This window comes from Suncus etruscus, chromosome 1 (assembly GCF_024139225.1).
Source record: "Suncus etruscus isolate mSunEtr1 chromosome 1, mSunEtr1.pri.cur, whole genome shotgun sequence".
NCBI lineage: Eukaryota > Metazoa > Chordata > Mammalia > Eulipotyphla > Soricidae > Suncus > Suncus etruscus.
Window position 1 is genome coordinate 181,562,865 of NC_064848.1, and position 18,755 is coordinate 181,581,619.

The 18,755-nt window shown below is 42.1% G+C and overlaps 1 protein-coding gene across 1 annotated transcript in view; it reads right to left on the minus strand.

Moving 5' to 3' along the window:
* Positions 1-11,841: 11,841 nt before the first annotated feature.
* LOC125997196 (40S ribosomal protein S27-like) overlaps positions 11,842-18,755 on the minus strand; it is a 28,790-nt gene continuing 21,876 nt past the window's right edge. Inside the window, exon 2 of the mRNA XM_049765660.1 lies at positions 11,842-11,896. Within this exon, the coding sequence (XP_049621617.1) occupies positions 11,842-11,896 (55 nt within the window). The remainder of the gene's footprint in view (positions 11,897-18,755) is intronic.

The window sequence follows — 18,755 nt, forward strand, 5'->3', positions numbered from 1 at the left end:
GCCCAGTTTACCTCATCACTCTTTATTACTCAGATAATTTCCCAGACTAGAGACCATTAGAAACAAATGAAAATAATCTGTGAATCAGAAGACCTGAAAGTACAGAAAATTGAGGCCGGGCGGTGGCGCTAAAGGTAAGGTGCCTGCCTTGCCTGCGCTAGCCTTGGACGGACCGCGGTTCGATCCCCTGGTGTCCCATATGGTCCCCCAAGCCAGGAGCAACTTCTGAGCACATAGCCAGGAGTAACCCCTGAGCATTACCGGGTGTGGCCCAAAAAATCAGAAAGAAAGTAGAAAGAAAGAAGAAAAAGAAAGAAAGAAAGAAAGAAAGAAAGAAAGAAAGAAAGAAAGAAAGAAAGAAAGAAAGAAAGAAAGAAAGAAAGAAAGAAAGAAAGAAAAAGAAAAAAGAAAAGAAAGAAGAAAGAAAGAAAGAAAGAAAGAAAGAAAGAAAGAACAGAAAATTAATCCAGGTCCATAACTAAAATAAAATTCAGGGGCAAGTGGTAACCTGTGGCATTAATTATTAATTATTAAAAGTCCTAGTGTGGTGATGGTAGTGAGGTCTTTTTCGGCTAGGCCCAGCACTTGCAGCCCTTTTAGCCAGTGAGTCTGCAGGTATCAGGGGAACGGTGAAGAAACGATCCACAGGAAGTCAGTTGAAGTTTCTTGAGACATCCAGCTTTATTACAAGGCCCTAATCTCCATGTGCTTTTTTCACATGGCCTCTAAGTTAAGCAGCCTCTTTCCTACTGCTTTGCATCCATCCTCTGTCTGATCTCTCTTGCCTGCCTCTGCCTATTCCCCCCCCCCCCCCCGCGCAACTCCTTAATAACCAATCACAGACCCCTCCCAGCTGTGAGAGGGTCTTACATCTAGGTGAGATAGGCAGGAAGTTGGGGGGGGGGTTGTAACAGTAACCCATTTTCACTTTAAACTGTCTTCTCCCTGCAGTGCTTCCAGGCCACAGCCTCTTCCCCTCTGTGCTCACAGGCTTACAGAATGCTCCCTGTTGGAGCTCCAAGGCCCCAGCCCACAGCATCCTCCCAACCATGCTTCCAAGCTCACATCTTCTCTCATTATATCTCTGCTTTTATTATATTCAACCAAAGCTTTGAGTCTTTGTATTTCCAGATCCATAAAAGTCTCTGAACCAGAAACATCTAGATCTTGCTCCCAAAATGAAATGAATTTGAGCCTGCACAGAAGCTGTAGAAATTCAAACTGGACTAGGGGAATGGATGGACATAATCTGAGACACTTTGTAAGGAAGACATCAAAATGCAAAGATAAAGAGATCATCTGGAGGGGTCAGCCCTCCATGAATTCCAACAGAGAAACAGATTGCACGTGCAGTGCCAAAGATGGGAAATAGTGTGCTATGACTAGCTGGATAGGAAACTGGGTCTGGGAAGGTTCCCTGACTGCACTTCATAGAAGATCTGAGGCCTCAGCTGCTACACAGTATGAGGAGCAATCAGTGAATCAAAACTCCACTAAGTACATGACCCAAGTCTCCAACTTCCAGTGGTCCTGCTTGTTTTCTAGTTAAAAGTTCCAATTTCTTGGGCCGGAGCAATGGTGCAGTGGTAAGGTGTTTGCCTTGCACACAGCTGATCCAGGATGGACCACGTTTCAATCCCCAGCATCCCATATGGTCCCCCAAGCCAGGAGCCATTTCTGAGCCCATAGCCAGGAGTAAGCCAGGAGTAACCCCTGAGCATCACCAGGTGTAGCCTAAAACAAACAAACCAAAAAAAAAGTTCCAATTTCTTAGCTAGATAAGCAAATCCTTCCTTAATGGATTCTCAGCAGGGATCTGAAAATTCTGTTTCAGCCTCTGGCCTCCATCCATGGCATCCATCAGTTCTCTTTGGTCTTTCCTTACTGTGGAAATGCAACATGCCTTTAAAGAAAGCCAGTTCAAAGCACCCAGGCTTCCCTTATCTCCCCAGAGGGAAATGATTTCTTCCTTGTACAGACTTCACACAACATATCAATTTTATCTCTGATTAGCATTTACTTCGCTGAAATAGGTACTATAAATATAGAGAAGCAGAACTGTGTTATACAGCTTCATTTGCTTCTATGTTTACCTATCTGTACCGCCAATACACAGTTCTCCAAAAAAGGAGATTATCTCTTAGTTAATCTTTCTAGCTCTCTCTCCAATGCACCACGAGAAAAAGGAATAAATCATATCATATTGCTTTGCCAATACGAGGTACTTAAAGAAGTTTGTTGATATATAGGATTTTCCTATGATGGGGAGAGGGGCATGAAGGATCATATTTGCAATTCATTTCAATTCAGATTTGAGCCCCTTCCAAATACTATGTGTATCCTGGGCATAATTCTGGGCTCATTGACATACATATTTTATATGTATTTTGTTCTTTTATTTGGTGCTCGTAGCAGTTTTAACCAATCAATTTTGGATTTTTTTAATTAGTCTGGTAGATAAATCTACCATACAAGATCTAGCCAGAAAGTTATAGTTGTTGGGTCCCACTTACTCCTTTATTGGTTATTTGCGTATCCTCAAAGAGCTCCCAGAATGAGAAATTGATTCCCATTCACTCATCCCCTTGTGGGGGAAGATCTTGGTAATATTTATCCGCAGCAAATAATCCACACAGACAGGAGGGTAATGGAGTAAAAAGGTTGGGCGCAGAGAGTCCTTTGTCAGCTTATTACTAGCTCCAAAAAAACACCTGGAACCAGCCAGTAAACTCTGCTAAAAGACCCTGAACACCTCGCTCCCAAACTATTTATTTGGCTCTCAACAGTGCCCCACCTGGCAGGTCAAGGTGGGACAACCGGCAAAGAATAATCTTATGGAAATGTTTTCATATACAACAATAGTAACACCAGATACCAGGAGATCTGACTATGTTCTTATCTGGGGCCTAAATTAAAGTTTTTCCCATAAGATTGTGGCCAATTAGTATTGTTCTCAAGAGTAGAGCCAAGGTACAGAAGCCCTGCTTATTGCTCCCAATTATATTAATCTCTGGTTCTGAGTACAGATCATCTGTAGAGCTTTAAAGTCAGATAACTCCTCTACCACAGCAGTGAGAACCAATCTCATTATTGATTACTCATTGGTATCTCCAGAGTAAGTTATCAAGGTGAAGCAGGCAGGTAAATAGTGATAGTTCTAAAAGGTCCCTTGGTTAATTTTAACATCACTCAAGCCAAAGAACTATTCCATATCTAGAAAATTGTAAAAATAAATAAATGAAATTATGTATAAATTGCCTTCCATCCTGCCTGCCCTGAAAGAGATAGTCAACTGGAATGGCAGAATGGAGTCAATGAAGGAATGATTCCCTTGGCAACTCAGAATTCAGGGATTTGACACCCAAATCCAGTCAGTTGTGTTCCTAGTATTTGAGAACTGACAAAGGATACTTAACCCTCACATTCAATTTGTCCCTTTACCCTAAGGGCACATCTTCAATGAGAATTTTAAAGATAATAAATGCCTAACTTTAGTCAAAAACCCACTGTCATGTGTTCTGGTAGTCCACAGAGTTTTGGGATGCAGATAGCCTTGTTCCAGTCACCAGACTTTGAAGGATATTGCTAAGGAATAAATAAATGCCATCTTTTCTTTTTTCATAGCCTACTGAGGAGAAACAAAACTCAGAGGAAATGAGAAAACACTTGGAGAAAAGGTTCAACATGTACTGAATGATGCAAACAGAAAACATGCAAAAGCTTCTACTGCAGTGTCTATTCATGCACCAGATTGGAAGATACATGAGAGGTGTAGATGTTGGTTGAGTCAGTGGTCACAAGGTAGCATCTAGTGGGGAACCTGCTATACATGGTGAGCTATGGGAGGTACACCCTGATGCAGACAGATTTCAGAAAGCAACTGAAGCTGCCTCTTCCACACTTCTCAGAGTCTAGAATGGTGGGTTAGAAGAAGTCATCTCCCAATCCAGGGAGTTCTAGGAAGGAAGAAACTGAATTCAACATCTGCATCTGGGAACGGGCTTTTGCTGAGCAAGCTCAGAGTGGGGGGAACTAATCAGGAAAGTTACCACTAAGGCACACCTCTAAACCAGTGTTTCTCTACTATGGGTGGCCCCTTTGTGACTTTGGTTTCTTCCTGTAGACCTCTCTTCTACTGGCTGACCTCTTGTCTCATGCTGTGGTCCTTTTTGAATATCTTGAGGAGTGGGGGGAATACACAAGGAACCTATAAAAAAAAATACCTCTCCTACCAGGTGGAAGAAATAGAAATTTTAATTGTGGTTCCCTGCCATCAAAAAGTGGAAAATCTAGATGGGGAAAAAGAATCAATGGGGCAAATCTATGGGATTTAGGAATATTTTACACTCTAGAGGACAATTATTTTTAAATTGTCCTGGAGATAGGCTGCGTGAATGTGGTTGTACAATCTGTCCACAGCAGAGGAATGCCCAGCTGAGAGGGTGACTGGGGACATTGCTTTGCTATTCATCCTGCAGGGAATGAAGGCCTTCTTGTAATTCACACAAAGACAATGTTTATGTTAGCTGAGGCCCCGAGGGTTGAAACTTTCAGAAAGAAAGAGATTCCAAAATGAAGAGCAACACCTTGATTGAAAAGCTCAGTGGGGAGTTCAGGGAAGGAAGAAGGAGCTGAATTAGGCCTGCCAGGTGGCAGGATTGAAATAGGTGGGAGTCAGGATGGTATTTCAAATAAGCAGAGCAGCTGGGAATGAGATCTGGGCCTAGAAAGAGCCCATCAGGTGTTCTCAGCAGGATGAAACTTCACTGGTAAAATACAGATCTGATGAAAACGGACTGAAGAAAAATCAGGTGAGTTTGGTTGCAGGAGCTCAGAAGAGGGGGCCATAGTGTGGAGACCAGCAGGTGGAGGGGCAACCGGGCTGGCTAGTTCATATGAGGTTCATATCTGGCTAGTTCATATCTGAGGTATGAGATTTACAACTAATGACAATTATGCTTCTGAGGCTACAGCCCCTTGTGTGAGTGTGTGTGTGTGTGTGTGTGTGAGAGAGAGAGAGAGAGAGAGAGAGAGAGAGAGAGGGGGAGGGAGAGAGAGAGAGAAATATAAATATAAGAAACTTATTTTATAAGCAATGAAATAGAAATTACCTAGGGAGAAGTTGGAGAGATAGGAGACTTCACAAGACACTCAGGGCTAATGACTGTCACAACTCTGGTCCCATGAGTTCTGCCAGGAATGATCCCTAAGTACAGAAGTAGAAGTAACCCCTAAGAAAAGCTGGAGTTGGACACCCTACAACACTCCAACACACACACACACACACACACACACACACACACACACGGGAGAAGAGCTATCTGGTTTATAGTCTTACTGTAATAGGTAAGTCTTGAGCAGATATATGACCAGAAGTGAGAAAGTGGGAAGGGGCTTATGAGTAGGTTGGCAGCTTTAAGCAAAGGCAGCATCCCTGGAGAGAGACTGGAAGTCACATAGAATCTGGAAATAGACCTGGGTTATAGGACAGGTGCTTTAGGGGGGAGCAGTACAGAGGAAAATGCAGCTTTAGATTCCTACTGCTCAGGCAGGAATTGGCTCAAAGCCTAATTCCTCTAGCCTTTTGTGTTAGAAGCGTGGTCCTCAAGGCTCTCAAGGTTCTATGAAAGAGAACTCTGAGCTCAGACTTCTTGCCCAGGGAGAAATGAGGAACCGGTTGGAGAGACTAGTTGAGGATTAAACAGGAACTTCTAGGAAAGAAGTACTAGAAGCAACTAAGTAATTGACCTGAGCATGAGCTTTATGGGCATCAATCCATTTCATTTTCAAAATGCTCCTTTAAGATAAAAACTACTACTATAAGATCCAGTTTGCAGAGGACAAGTAGCAAGAAAAGAGGGCTTGACACCAAAACACTCAGGCCTTGCAGAAAATGTGCTAGTAAGAAAATACAAGTGAGGGGCCAGAGAGATAGCATGGAGGTAAGGTGTTTGCCTTATATGCAGAAGGACATCAAATCCCGGCCTCCCATATGGTCCCCCGAGCCTGCCAGGAGCGATTTCTGAGTGTAGAGCCAGGAATAACCCCTGAGCGCTGTCGGGTGTGACCCAAAAGCCAAAATAAAAAAAATACAAGTGAATTAAAATAAGTAACAAGAACATACCCAAATAATTTAAAACAGAAGCTTGCTCTTCAAGCCCTTGTTCTCCCTTGAACATATATCTCACTTACTTGTCTCAATTTTTCTTTGCTTGCTTATTTCCACACTGGAGAAGCCTGTATTCTTTCTTAAATATGAACTTCTCTCATCCTTTCTCCCCCCTCCCACACACACATCTTTCTAAATAAGATTCAAAAAGTATTATCTTACTTCACAAAAAACTGTATTTATGATAGAGATTTCAACTAAATATATACATGTGTGGGCCAGAGCAGTGGTGCAGTGGTAAGGGCTTTTGCCTTGCACGCGGCTGGCCCAGAACAGACCTCAGTTTGATCCCAGGCATCCCATATGGTCCCCCAAGCCAGGAGCAATTTCTGAGTGCATAGCCAGGAGTAACCCCTGAGCGTCCCCGTGTGTGGCTCAAAAACCAATAAATAAACAAATAAATAATTATATACATGTGTTCATGACAACACTATTCACAACAGACAAAAGGTGGTTATAGCCAATTGCTCACCAGTGGAGGAACAGATAAATGAAATGTGGTGTAGACATCCAGTAGAATAATTAAATATTATTCATTCATAAAAGTAATAAAATATCGATCATGCAACAATATGGATGATCTTTGAAATCATTGTTAATCATTAAATGAAAGGACCTTGACACAGATTTCATAGTCTATGGCTCCATATATATGAAATATTCAAAATAAGTGAATTCACAGAGACAGAATACAGACTGGTGGTTAGAAGAGACAGGAGAAGAAGAAAATTAGGGAGCAGCTGCTTAAACAGACAGGGCATTCTTTAGGGTGATTAGAAGATGTGGAATTCACATAGATATAGAATATATTCAATGCTACTAAATTATTTGCCACCCAAATGTTAGCTTAGAGACAGGGATATAGTCCAGTGGTAGAACAACTGTCTTATACATATAACTTGGAGTGGGAGAGAGAGTATAACATGGATAGGACACTTCTCTTGCACATGACTAACCTGGATTTAATCCCCAGCATTCCATGTAGCCCCCAGAGCACTGTCAGGAGTAATTCCTGAGGGCACAGCCATGAGTAAAGCCTGAACATTGCCGAAAACAAACAATAAGAAAATAAACACACATGAGGGTTTAAGTATGGCAAATTTTAGCTACATTCCAATACCTTGTATCTCAGCTTAGCATTCTCCTTCCCTTGTCCCTAATGTTTCCTAAACAAAATTATCCTACTTCACATGGAAATAAAGTGGTTAGTTTTACCTAGAAGGACCCCTCCTAGTTTTTTTTTCTTTCCTTCTTCTTTTCTATTTTCCTTTTTCTATATCTCCAACAGAACCACATTGATTGAAACATCTCGTTCAGCCTCAGAAACTGAGGGGGGGGAAATGAATGGTACCATTCACCCTCATGAACATTTAGGTCCAGACACTTGCATGAACATTTAGTGGAAATAAAGCATAATCAGACCTGAACATCAAATCCAAAGTCAACAACAACAGAATCTATACCTAATCCACAGCAAGTTCTACAAGTGGGGATCAGTTACACTAGTATTCTGGGAGGGAAAGGAGGGAGATATGGGATGCATTGAGAACAGGGGTGGAGGGAGGACATCATTGGTAGTGGGAATACCCTTGATTTATTGTCACTATGAACCTTAAATATCACTTTGAAATATTTGTAATTCATTTCGGCCACAATAAAAATTAATTTAAAAAATGGTTAGTTTTATATTATGTGAGTTTCACTTGAATTTGAAATAATAGTAGCACATTCAGGACGAGCATGGATGGAGAAATTCAGACTGAGTGACAAGGAATTACAGAGAACTATAGACTAGTTGCCTTCAGTGTCTGACCTGTGTACTCAGATTTGCTGAAATCCAACTTGTGTTATCACTTGGTTGGTGAAATATTATGGTGTCCAGTAATATCTATGTATCACTAAATACCTCCTATGCACCTGGTATTAGTACAAACACTGGACTAGCATTATTTCATCCAGCTTCCAACAATCTTCTGTGCTAAAAATGACTACAGTCCCCAGAGTACAGTGAGGCAAATAGAAGCTCAGAATAAATGTTTAACTTGTACAATAGCTTGCTAAGTGGCAGAGAGCTAGGAGTCAAATTGGGATCTCTCTGACTATTGAATTCTAAACCCTATTAAACTCTACTCTATGTTCCTGAAATTATAGAATCCTAGCCCACATTGAGATGACTTCAGGGTCAAATCAATAATATAGAAGGTAGGGTACTTGCTTTGCATGCAACTGATCCGGTTCGATCCCTGGTATGCCATATGGTCCCGTGGGTCCCAATAGGAGTGATCCCTACGTGCAGAGCCAGGAATAACTCCTTTGTACTTCGGAGTGTGCCCCCAAAAAACATTTGGGGGTGACTTGGGACTGGGGCTAGCATAACCAGTATAGCAAGAAATGTAACACTATTCCCCAGCTTGTCGTCATTCTGGGCAAAATAAAAAGGGGTGCTCCTTTTTCCACCAGCAATGCTCCCCAAGCTGACAGCAGTTTGAACTCAAAGTGGAAACTTTGCTGGTGTCTCCCATCTTTCTTCCCAATCAGAGACAGACAGAAATCATTAATGCCCAAAGCAATTGTTGGATCCTAGAGGATTAAAACAGCTGTCAACGCATAACTATGGTTACTCTCTACACTCTTGCTATGAAATTATTCGCAAGACAAGTTGGCATGATAAAGACCCAAACCAATTACAGTGAAAAGCCCAGCATTAGAGACAACTGACTCCCTGCAGTGTCCAAAAACCATGCGAATAACTGAGAACCTGTCAAACTCCCAAACTGAAGCAGAAGGTAGGAAATGAATCGTAAATCTTTTAAAGAAAAAAAACTGGACGCTGATGAGGAGAAAGTGGTAAACACAACCCATTTTCAGGAACTCAAATGGCTTTCCCCTCCCCTCAGTAGCAAACTACCCAGGCTTCTTGGAGAGAAAAAAGGGTCTCATGGACAGCTCCTAGCTTTGTATCAGGCAGCCCCAGCTCCCTATAAGCACAGGCTCTAGTGAGGGGCACTTGATGCACCTCCCAAGTGGAGGGGAACCCGGGACATAAATATTGCTGCAGGAACCCTATGCTTACTTGCAATGCCTTATACTGCTGTATTTGTTTCAGATTAGTCAAACTCTGGCTCTTAATTGGCAACTCACATCTTTCTTCCATGACAGTCCTTGTGAAAGGACCATTTCAGAAATGTAAAAGAGGGGATGAGAGAAATAGCTGGTGCTGCAGCAACAATATTTTTCTTGCTGGTGGGGATCAGGGATAGAATTAGAAAGACAGACCCCCTCACCAACAAACACCACAAATACAAGTCTCAGAATAATATATCTTTGCCCCTGCTTCAGTGTGAAATGAGGTGCCTGGCCTTTTTAGACTCATTCTTCAGTTTGTATCTTACTCAACACCCCAAATAGGTTGGCCTGTGGGCTGCTGGCACTGTCTCATTTCCAACTGGCTTCAACTACAGGCCCTGTCCTAAGCAGATGACAAAGATGGGGGGACAGTGAAGTGGCAGTATTGAATCTATAGCTCTCTCTGGGGAGGGAGGCCCACAAGCTCTTCTCTGGGAGGCCCCAGCTATGCTGATTAGACCCTTTCTGCAGGTCCAGGTCTCAGAGCGCTGTTGTTCTCACTTTATGTTTCACTGTCCTTATTTCCTGAGCTGAGGATTTTATCACCTGTGTGCTAGTTCTAACTTATCTGGGGACCCAGCTGTCTTCCCAAAGGCAGTAAAGCTATTCCCATCAAAGTCCCAATCAGGAAAAATTAAGTTTGATTTAATGGTATGTTAAAAGATCCAATGCAACATGGACTTTCACTGCAGCCTCAAATTCAGGGGGTCATCAAATGCTCTAGAAAGATTGTTGAATTCTAGACCCAATTGGGATTTTTTAAAAAGTCTGTTCCAAACAATGAATGGGTCTTTTGGCATCTCTAAGCATCATTTTCTTATCTAAAAAATAAGATGACACAGTCCCTGTTATGAGCATTCGGGTAGCAATATTGATAGAGATAATGCCAGCCACAGAGGAGCCTACAGTGTGCCAACTTCCTCTTTCGTTCCATCCTTCCTCTCTCCTTTGTTTCTTCCCTCTGTCCTCCTTTTCTTCTGGAATTCCTTTTATCCTTCCCTTTTCCCTGCCCTCCTTTGTTCCTGACCTCCTCTCCCTGTCTTTCATTCCTCCTTTCTTTCTACCTCATTTCCTCCTTTCTTCCTTCTTTGCTTTCTTTCTTCCTTCATTCCTCCTTTCCTATCTTCTTCCCTCCCTTTCTTTTTGTCCACCTCTCTTTCCTCTCCAAGTCCTTCCATTCCTCTCAGATTCTTCACCTATCAAATAAAAGAGCAATTTGTTTTTAAGCTGATTTGAAGCAGCGACATTAATTAAGCATCATCTCTGAGCCAACTGCTCTACAGCCTGCTTAGGGGGACACAAGATTGCATGAGACCCCGTGTCTGCTTCTGGGCAGGTGAAGATTCTGACAAGGGAGGGAGATCCCCAGTAGCCATAACTCCAGCAGACTGGTGATCAGAGAACAGAATACCAAGGTCTCATTCAGGAAGCAATTAGCAGACCTGGGAAAGGGAAAAGTGGCTGGTGAAGCAGGATGCTCCGGAAGGTCTGGATTTTCTGTGAAAAAATTAATTGCTTATTCACACTGAGTCCCTCATTTCAACCACAGCCTGTCACTGTACAGCAGGTTGGGCCTGGTGTCCAATTTTGCCCTGGGCAAAACACTCCAGCATGTCAATGACATTTTCTGATGCTTTTATATAATAAAACAAACAAACAATAAAACCACCAAAATATAGTAACACAAGAAAGCCACAAATCCCAGCACTGGTGCTGCTGGTGGTGGCCTTAGCGGTGATGGCAAAAGAATTTTGTAAAGGATATCTTAGCCATAGTTCCATGTGGGTAGGCTGGGACTTCCTATGGTCTCTCCATTTTCTTCAGGCACCCCTTAGAAATTCCCCACTGTCCTTGGGGGAAAAAAGACTAAATTCAAGCTACTTAATCTGACCCAAAAGACAGGTGAGAGCCAGAGCAAATGACCATATTTCTGGTCAGGTTTGGAACATTTTTCATTAACTTGTCCAGCTCTCACCTCCTTACTCAAAACAAATGTTCAGCCCTGCTGCCTCCCAGCAGTCCCTCTGACTGTGGTCTTAGCTGCCTGCTGAGTGGTTCTGTCTGCCTGATACATTTCTGTTGTGCCAGAATGGTTCACTGACCTTCCTCTCACAAGATGAGCAAGTCTCCCAAGGAAGGTCCATGTACCTTTTTAAAAGTATCTATAATATTTAATTCCATCATTTAATTGGAGTATCATGATTTGTAATCATCTAAATAGTACTGTCGCAACCAGGGTAACTTCACCACACTAACCACTAAAGGGCCTTGAACCCTTCACCCCAGTGCAGAAGGTCCTTCTCATCCCCCTTCTTGGCAGACTCAGTTCTGTAACTAGAATCTCAGGTTTGTTTCCCTTGGCCATTATCTTCTCCCTTGCTTTGTTTCGTTAAAATTTTCAAATGAGTGAAAAACATCTGGTATTTGTCTATCTCTCTTATTTTACGTAACACCCTCCAATTCCAACTTGTAGCAGATTGCAAGCTTTCAGTTTTTTACAGCTGAGTTGTATCCCAGAATTGTTTTACCTCATTTTCTTTGTCCCTTCACCTGTCGTTGGGCACTTGGGCTGTTTCCACAGCGTGGCTATTGTCAATCATGCTGCAGTGAACATACCAAGACACATATCTTAAGTGCCATCTGCGCATGAAGTAGAATGCCTGGCACTTAACAGATTCCCAATTAATGAGAGAATGAATGAAATGACAACCTATTGTAAAAAGAAAATAGTCAGAAATCAACCCAGAGGCCGAGCGATAGCACAGTGGTAGGGTGTTTGCCTTGCATGTGGCCAACCCAGGATGGAGCTGGGTTTGATCGCCGGCATCTCATATGGTACCCAAGCCTGCCAGGAGTGATTTCTGAGTGCAGAGCAATCAGTAACCACTGAGTGCCACCAGGTGTGGCCCTTCAAAATATTTGTTTAAATCAACACAGATGCATTTGTTCATTCCAAAAATATGTTTATGTGAAGTTGAGATGACTATTGGAAGGTTCATTCAAGCATGTGAGTGTAAGGGTTGCCGTTGTAGAAAGAAACAGAAGGAATGGAGCAGCCTCTCAGCTTTGCTGGGTAACAAGCTGCTCCTTTGAGGAAGGGAAAAGCCACAGGTAATCCCACTGCAGTCCTGCATTAGAGGTACCATTTTCATCTTCACTGCATTTATTTATTTTTTAATGGAAGTGGGGAGTTCCTTGATCACACCCAAAGATGCCCTAAAAGCTACTCCTGGCTCTGTTCTAGGGTAACTCTTGATCGTTCTCAGTGTACCAACAATCAAACTCAGAGTTAGTTATATGCAAGGCAAACTAATTATCTCCTGGACTCTAGACCCTTAGATTCTATTTTATTTATTTTTGTTTAAATTAGTTTCTATGAGGTAGCATCATTTACAATAAAAGTGATGTGATTGTTTTGTTCTGGCAGAGATGTTCCACCAATCCTACCAGCAGTGTCCAGCCAAGATCCCTCCACCACTGTCCCACATTCCTCCCTTCCTCTAATTCCCAATTCCATTGATGTTTTCAGGGTTATTTCCATTGAGAACTGTCCAATCATTTTCTTTGTTCCTTTGGACTCTGCACAAGAGGGGTATAATCTGGTGTTGTCTTTTTCTTTCTGACTCACCTCTGGATAATACTTCCTCTAATTCTAATTCTATCCAAGGTGCTGCAAATTGAAAGTATTCCTCTTTCCTTGAGGCTGAATAGTATTCCATTGTGTATATATATACAATTTCTCAGTCATGTCCAGTTCTTAAGTATTCAGCTCATTAAATTTTTTGGCTGAGTCTATGCAATGAATTGTTAATTCACCTACAATCTTCATTTTATTTATTTGGGTAGATTGTGTTGGGTGGGGCATGAAGGGCCACATTCAGCAGTGTTCAGGGCCTTAATCTTACTCAGACTCTGCTCTCAGGGAATAGTCCTGATGGGCTTAGAGAGCAATATGTGGTACCAGGATTGAACCCAGGTGGCCATGTGAAAAGCAAGAACCCTACCCACTATACTATTACTCTGGCCCCCTAACATTTTTTCATTTTGCTTGCCCAGGATTGCATAACTAATATCAGATGAGCCAGAATTCATAGCCAGACAAGTTGATTTCAAAGTGATTGCCTAACACATGATACAACAGCATCTCAATGGGGTGACACCACCGGAGTTTCCTCAGTATCCCCCAAGTCCCCAAAGTACAGTTTCTTGTCCTTGCCAAAAGTTGCAAGATGCTTCCTGGTGGTGACCTGCAATTGGCAAGCAAGGTTAGTATTTCCCGTGATCCAAAAACCAGGTAAGAGACCAAGCCTCAAGAAAGATCCCTAAAGACTGAAGCTTGGGCCAGGATGATTGTGGAGGGGATTTGTAAGGTCAGAACAGGTGGGGAGGAGTACCAGGGCCTTCTGGAGAGCGGGGCCCAGGCTGAACATTTTCAAAATGTTGGATTCAACCACTCAGGACCCTCTCTCCAAAGTGTATCCTTCAGATAATGTCATCTCCTTGCCTGGGGTAAGTTTAGACAAAGAATGAGCAAAATGCTTGTTTCTCCAGGAAAGGCAAGAAAGGCCAACTTATATATAAAAAAAAAAATAACCAAACACCTGAAAACTCCAGCAGAATTTTCAACTTGACTATTATTAACCATCATGCAAGCCTCTGGTTCCACATAGAAAAAACCTGGAAAGAGATTTATCAACCCCTTATAACAAAAGACCCTGAAAGTAAATAACACCTTGATGTTTGAATGAACAACCTTGGAATGAAAAGATCAATTCAGTTGCCTAAGGTCAAACCACTGCTTGTCAATCCTAGGGAGCAGGAGTCAATCCTAGGGAGCAGGAGTGAAGTCTCTTATCTTGAGGTGAGGCTATGGCTAATAATTGCAATGCTATTAGAACATCATCCATCCTGCACCAGCAGTACTGCTGAGCTGTAGGCGGGGAGACAATGTGATCGTCAATGTCTAAAATATTTGTACTCTCAGAAAAGTGTTAGTCCTGGAGTCTCACTCTGCCTGCTTGGTGAGAAGCACTTTTTCCTTCAACTTTTTCTTTATAGGACTATTGAAATGATATCCAGATATGTAATTTGTCCTCAAGCACACACACCAGTTTTATTCAATACTTTTTGCTCTCTGCTGTTTACTTTGAAGAACAGGAGTCAGTTGACTCCTAGAGGAGCTAAAAGGAGAACTACAAAGACATATATGTACCCTTTAAAGGTTTTCTAGGAAAATATTTTAACCTTATCTTGTACACATACAAACTCTCATGAATCCCCTAGACCCACTTTCCTTCCCTCCCTCAAACTATACCTCCAGCCCTATGCTCTGGCCATCCCTAGTAGCTCCCCAAAAGTTATTAAAGACAGCACCTCCACATGTTCACCAATTTGAGATCAGTCTAAAACTCAACAGTCAAGCTTCTCTGCAGACTTCCATAGGAACACAGATTGGTCAACATTATTGGTGTTGGTGTGAAAGCTTTTCTCCAAATCCTCTCCCCACTCCAGGGAATGAAGTCAATTCCACCTTCTAATCACATGGATTTTCTCTTGGCAAACAGAACCTCATTTGCAGATATTTTTCAAGTCAAATACACGTTCAAGACTTGTTGAAAGGGCTTGATATAAATCATTTTACATTTCTTACTGTAGCACCTTTGGAAATTCCAAGCATATTAGTAGCATAAATTCAGCAACAAAACAGAGATCAAATGTTATGTCTGAAAAATCAGTTTGCTCTTGTTTTTCCCAGATTTCCAGTTCACCAGCACAGCCATGGGCAATTGACTTCTTGGTAATAACCAAAGAGCATCAGGGTCTGTGGTCACTCCTGGGAGTTTTATTCTCCAGGAAGACGAATGGGAAGATAGTTTTGGCTTAGCAAACTCAATTCTATGGTACTTCCTATTTAAAAAGGGTAATTTTCCTTTCCTGAAACCAGGATTATTAATTATCTCCCATTTCAATATGTACTTCAGATAAGACAGGATCACTGGGTGTCTTTGGCTCATATTTCTCTCAGCTCTGCCAGTACCTACCCCTTTCCATTTATCAAGGAATGGATACCTGAGCAGGAATCTGGCATCATTCACAAGCTTCTCTACCTTTACCCAAGCAAACCATTAGCTAGAATTAATTAGTTCTGAACTAGCAAAATATTGCCTGTAACAAAATTCATCGAGGAACCAATACCCCATTGTTAAGAGTCAGTCACATTGCTAAGGGTAGCATAGTTGCCTTCTGATTCAGTTTCATTTTTCAAGAGGAAGATCGTCTTCCTATTTTCCTATGTCATTCCTATGTCTAACATTCTCTGAATTGTCTTGGGTAAAAATTAGAGCAGCACCTGAAATTTCACATTCAGGCTTTATCTAAGACGTTGGCCACTCATTCATTTCATCATTCAGTAAACTCATAGTGATCCCAAGTCACATCTCTACCTTCCTATCACTGCCTAGAGCAGCCATCAGAAATGCATGCATTATCCCCCTTTATTCTCTTGTGAAATCCTTCAACCTCTCCACTGTCTGGACTAGAGAATGAATTTCAACTTGAACCTGACATGTAGGTCTTTTGCAGTCTGATCCCAGCATAGGCCTTTGATGATTTCTGGAATAAAATCCACACTCTCAAAACTCCTACTTTTATTAGAAAATAATTAAAGGACATTCTTATGATTAAATTTAAGACTAGGAAAACCATATAGACTATAAAATATACCCTGTTTTTCACTCTATCAGATGCATCTGACCATAACTTGCACATAATTTTTTTTTTTTGTTTTTCAGTCACACCCTGGTGGTGCTCAGAGGTTACTTCTGTGCTCACAAACTGCTCCTGGCAAGCCAGGGGGATGATATGGGATGCTGGGATTTAAACCACCATTCGTTCTGAATCAGCTGCGTGCAAGACAAATGTCCTACCACTATGCTATTTCTCTGGCTCCAAGATGCACATAGTTTTCAGATGCTCTCCTCCCCAGCATTCAGGCTGCAGCTCCAGGAGGCATTTGTTCCATAAGATGCACTTTTTTTTGGGAGGGGGTGAGGGGGGTTGTGTCTTGTAGTACACAAAAGTACAGTAGTTTCTTTTCTCCTTCTTCCTCTGATCACCAGATTCAACCCTCTCCTAAACAAAACCACATAATAATTTAGTTTTGGGGGCCAAAGAGAAGTATAGAGGTTATGGCATTTGTCTTGCACATAGCTGGCTCCAGTTAGGTCCCTGGCACTGTTTATGATTCCTCAAGTACTTCTGGGAGTAATCCCTGAACACAGACAGGAGTAATCAAAACAAACAAAACCAATCTAGGTTCTATATTTTAAAGCTTCTCTTAAAACTATACAGTTCATACATAATAGTGTATATATATGTGTGTCTTGGTTTTCAAAAATGAAATAGTACTGTATGCATTAGATGCAAAGGACCTTTGTCTTCATATTGTAGCGATATTCCTGTGTCATTCTTCTCGTTCTTCTAAAGAGCTAAATAGACTTAAAGTCTGATTATATTAAGTTGTTTAATCAATTATCATTTGATAATTTAATAGACATTTAGGTTGTCAATTGTGTTTCACAGTTGAAAACAATTATGCATGAATATCCTCATACCTGTGCACATGTTCTCTAGAAAAGAAGTTTGGGGTTAAAATTTCTGGGCTGGGGCCGGGTAGGTGGCGCTGGAGGTAAGGTGTCTGCCTTGCAAGCGCTAGCCAAGGAAGGACCTCGGTTCGATCCCCCGGTGTCCCATATGGTCCCCCCAAGCCAGGGGCGATTTCTGAGCGCATAGCCAGGAGTAACCCCTGAGCGTCAAACGGGTGTGGCCCAAAAAAAAAAAAAAATTTCTGGGTTATATATACACTTACTTAGGTTTTTAGCATAAGTTAACAAAATGCCTTTTATAAACACTATTTGTGTATACTTCTAACTACACTGTATTTAATTAGAACTCTCTATTTCTTACTACTTTTTTACCATCTCAACTAAATCTGGATTTAATAACTTTTAATTTTTAGTAGTTTTTTTAGAAGATATCTCATTTTCTGCAATATAAACTGTTATTTTTCTGGTTATTAGAGAGCATAGTTATTTTCTCAACTATAAACATTTATTTTTATACAAGTTATCTGCTCATATAGTTTCTATCTTTCTATTAAGTATATCTATTATTGATTTGAAAAAAGTGTTTATATATTAAAATAATAAAGCAGGCTTGTTTTTTCAAGCCCATGTTTCCCTTGAACACATATCTCTCTGCCTTTTTATTCTACTCTAAAAAAGCCTGTGTTCTCTTAAACATGTATTCCTCTCTTTTTCCCCCTCATGTATTTTTGAGTAAATTTCATTCAATAAAAAAAATCCTTGCTTCACTAAAGATAAAATAAAATAAAATACAAAGTCAGAGGGTATAGGCCCATTGTAGAACAATTACCTTACATGCATGAAGCCCTAGGATTAATTCTCAGGGGAGAGACAGAGGGAGGGAGGGAGGGAGGGAAGGAGGGACGGAGGGAAGGAAGGAAGGAAGGAAGGAAGGAAGGAAGGAAGCAAGGAAGGAAGGAAGGAAGGAAGGAAGGAAGGAAGGAAGGAAGGAAGGAAGGAAGGAAGGAAGGAAGGGAGGGAGGGAGGGAGGGAGGAAGGGAGGAAGGGAGGGAGGGAGGGAGGGAGGGAGGGAAAGGAAGGGAAGGGAGGGAAGGGAAGGGAAGGGAGAGAGGGAGGGAGGAAGGAAAAGTAAGGGGGGAGGAAAGGAGGAAGGAAATAAAGTAAGGGAGGGAGGAAAGGAGGAAGGAAAGAAAGTAAGGGAGAAGGAGTGATAGGGAGGAAGGGAGGGAGGGAAATTAAAGGAGGAAGGGGGTGAAGGAAGGAGGGAGGGAGAGAAGGAATGGAAAGGAGGGAGGGAGGATAGGGAGGGAGGAGAGAGGAAGGGAGGGAAGAAGGGAGGAGGGAGGAAAGGAGAAAGGAAAGAAGGAAGAAAGGGAGGGAGGAAGAAAGGAAGGAGGAAGGAAGGGAGGGAGGGAGAACAGAGGAAGTGAAGAAGGAAGGGAGGAAGGAAGGAAGGGAGGAAGGAAAGAAGGGAGGGAGGAAGGAGGGAGGAAGGGAGGAAGGAAAGAATGTAAGGGAGGGAGGAAGGGAGGGAGAAAGGAAGGGAGGAAGAAAGAAAGGGAGGAAGGAAGGAAGGAAGGAAGGAAGGAAGGAAGGAAGGAAGGAAGGAAGGGAGGGAGGAAGGAAGGGAGGGAGGGAGGGAGGGAGGGAGGGAGGGAGGGAGGAAGGAAGGAAGGAAGGAAAGAAGGAAGGAAGGAAGGAAGGGAGGGAGGGAGGGAGGGAGGGAGGGAGGGAGGAAGGAAGGAAGGAAAGAAACTTTGTCTAGTAGATATATTCATTCAGCACCTTTTGTAAGCAGAGAACTAGAATATGCAATTCACCTCTAGTAATACAGGATTGCTCTTTACAATATACAT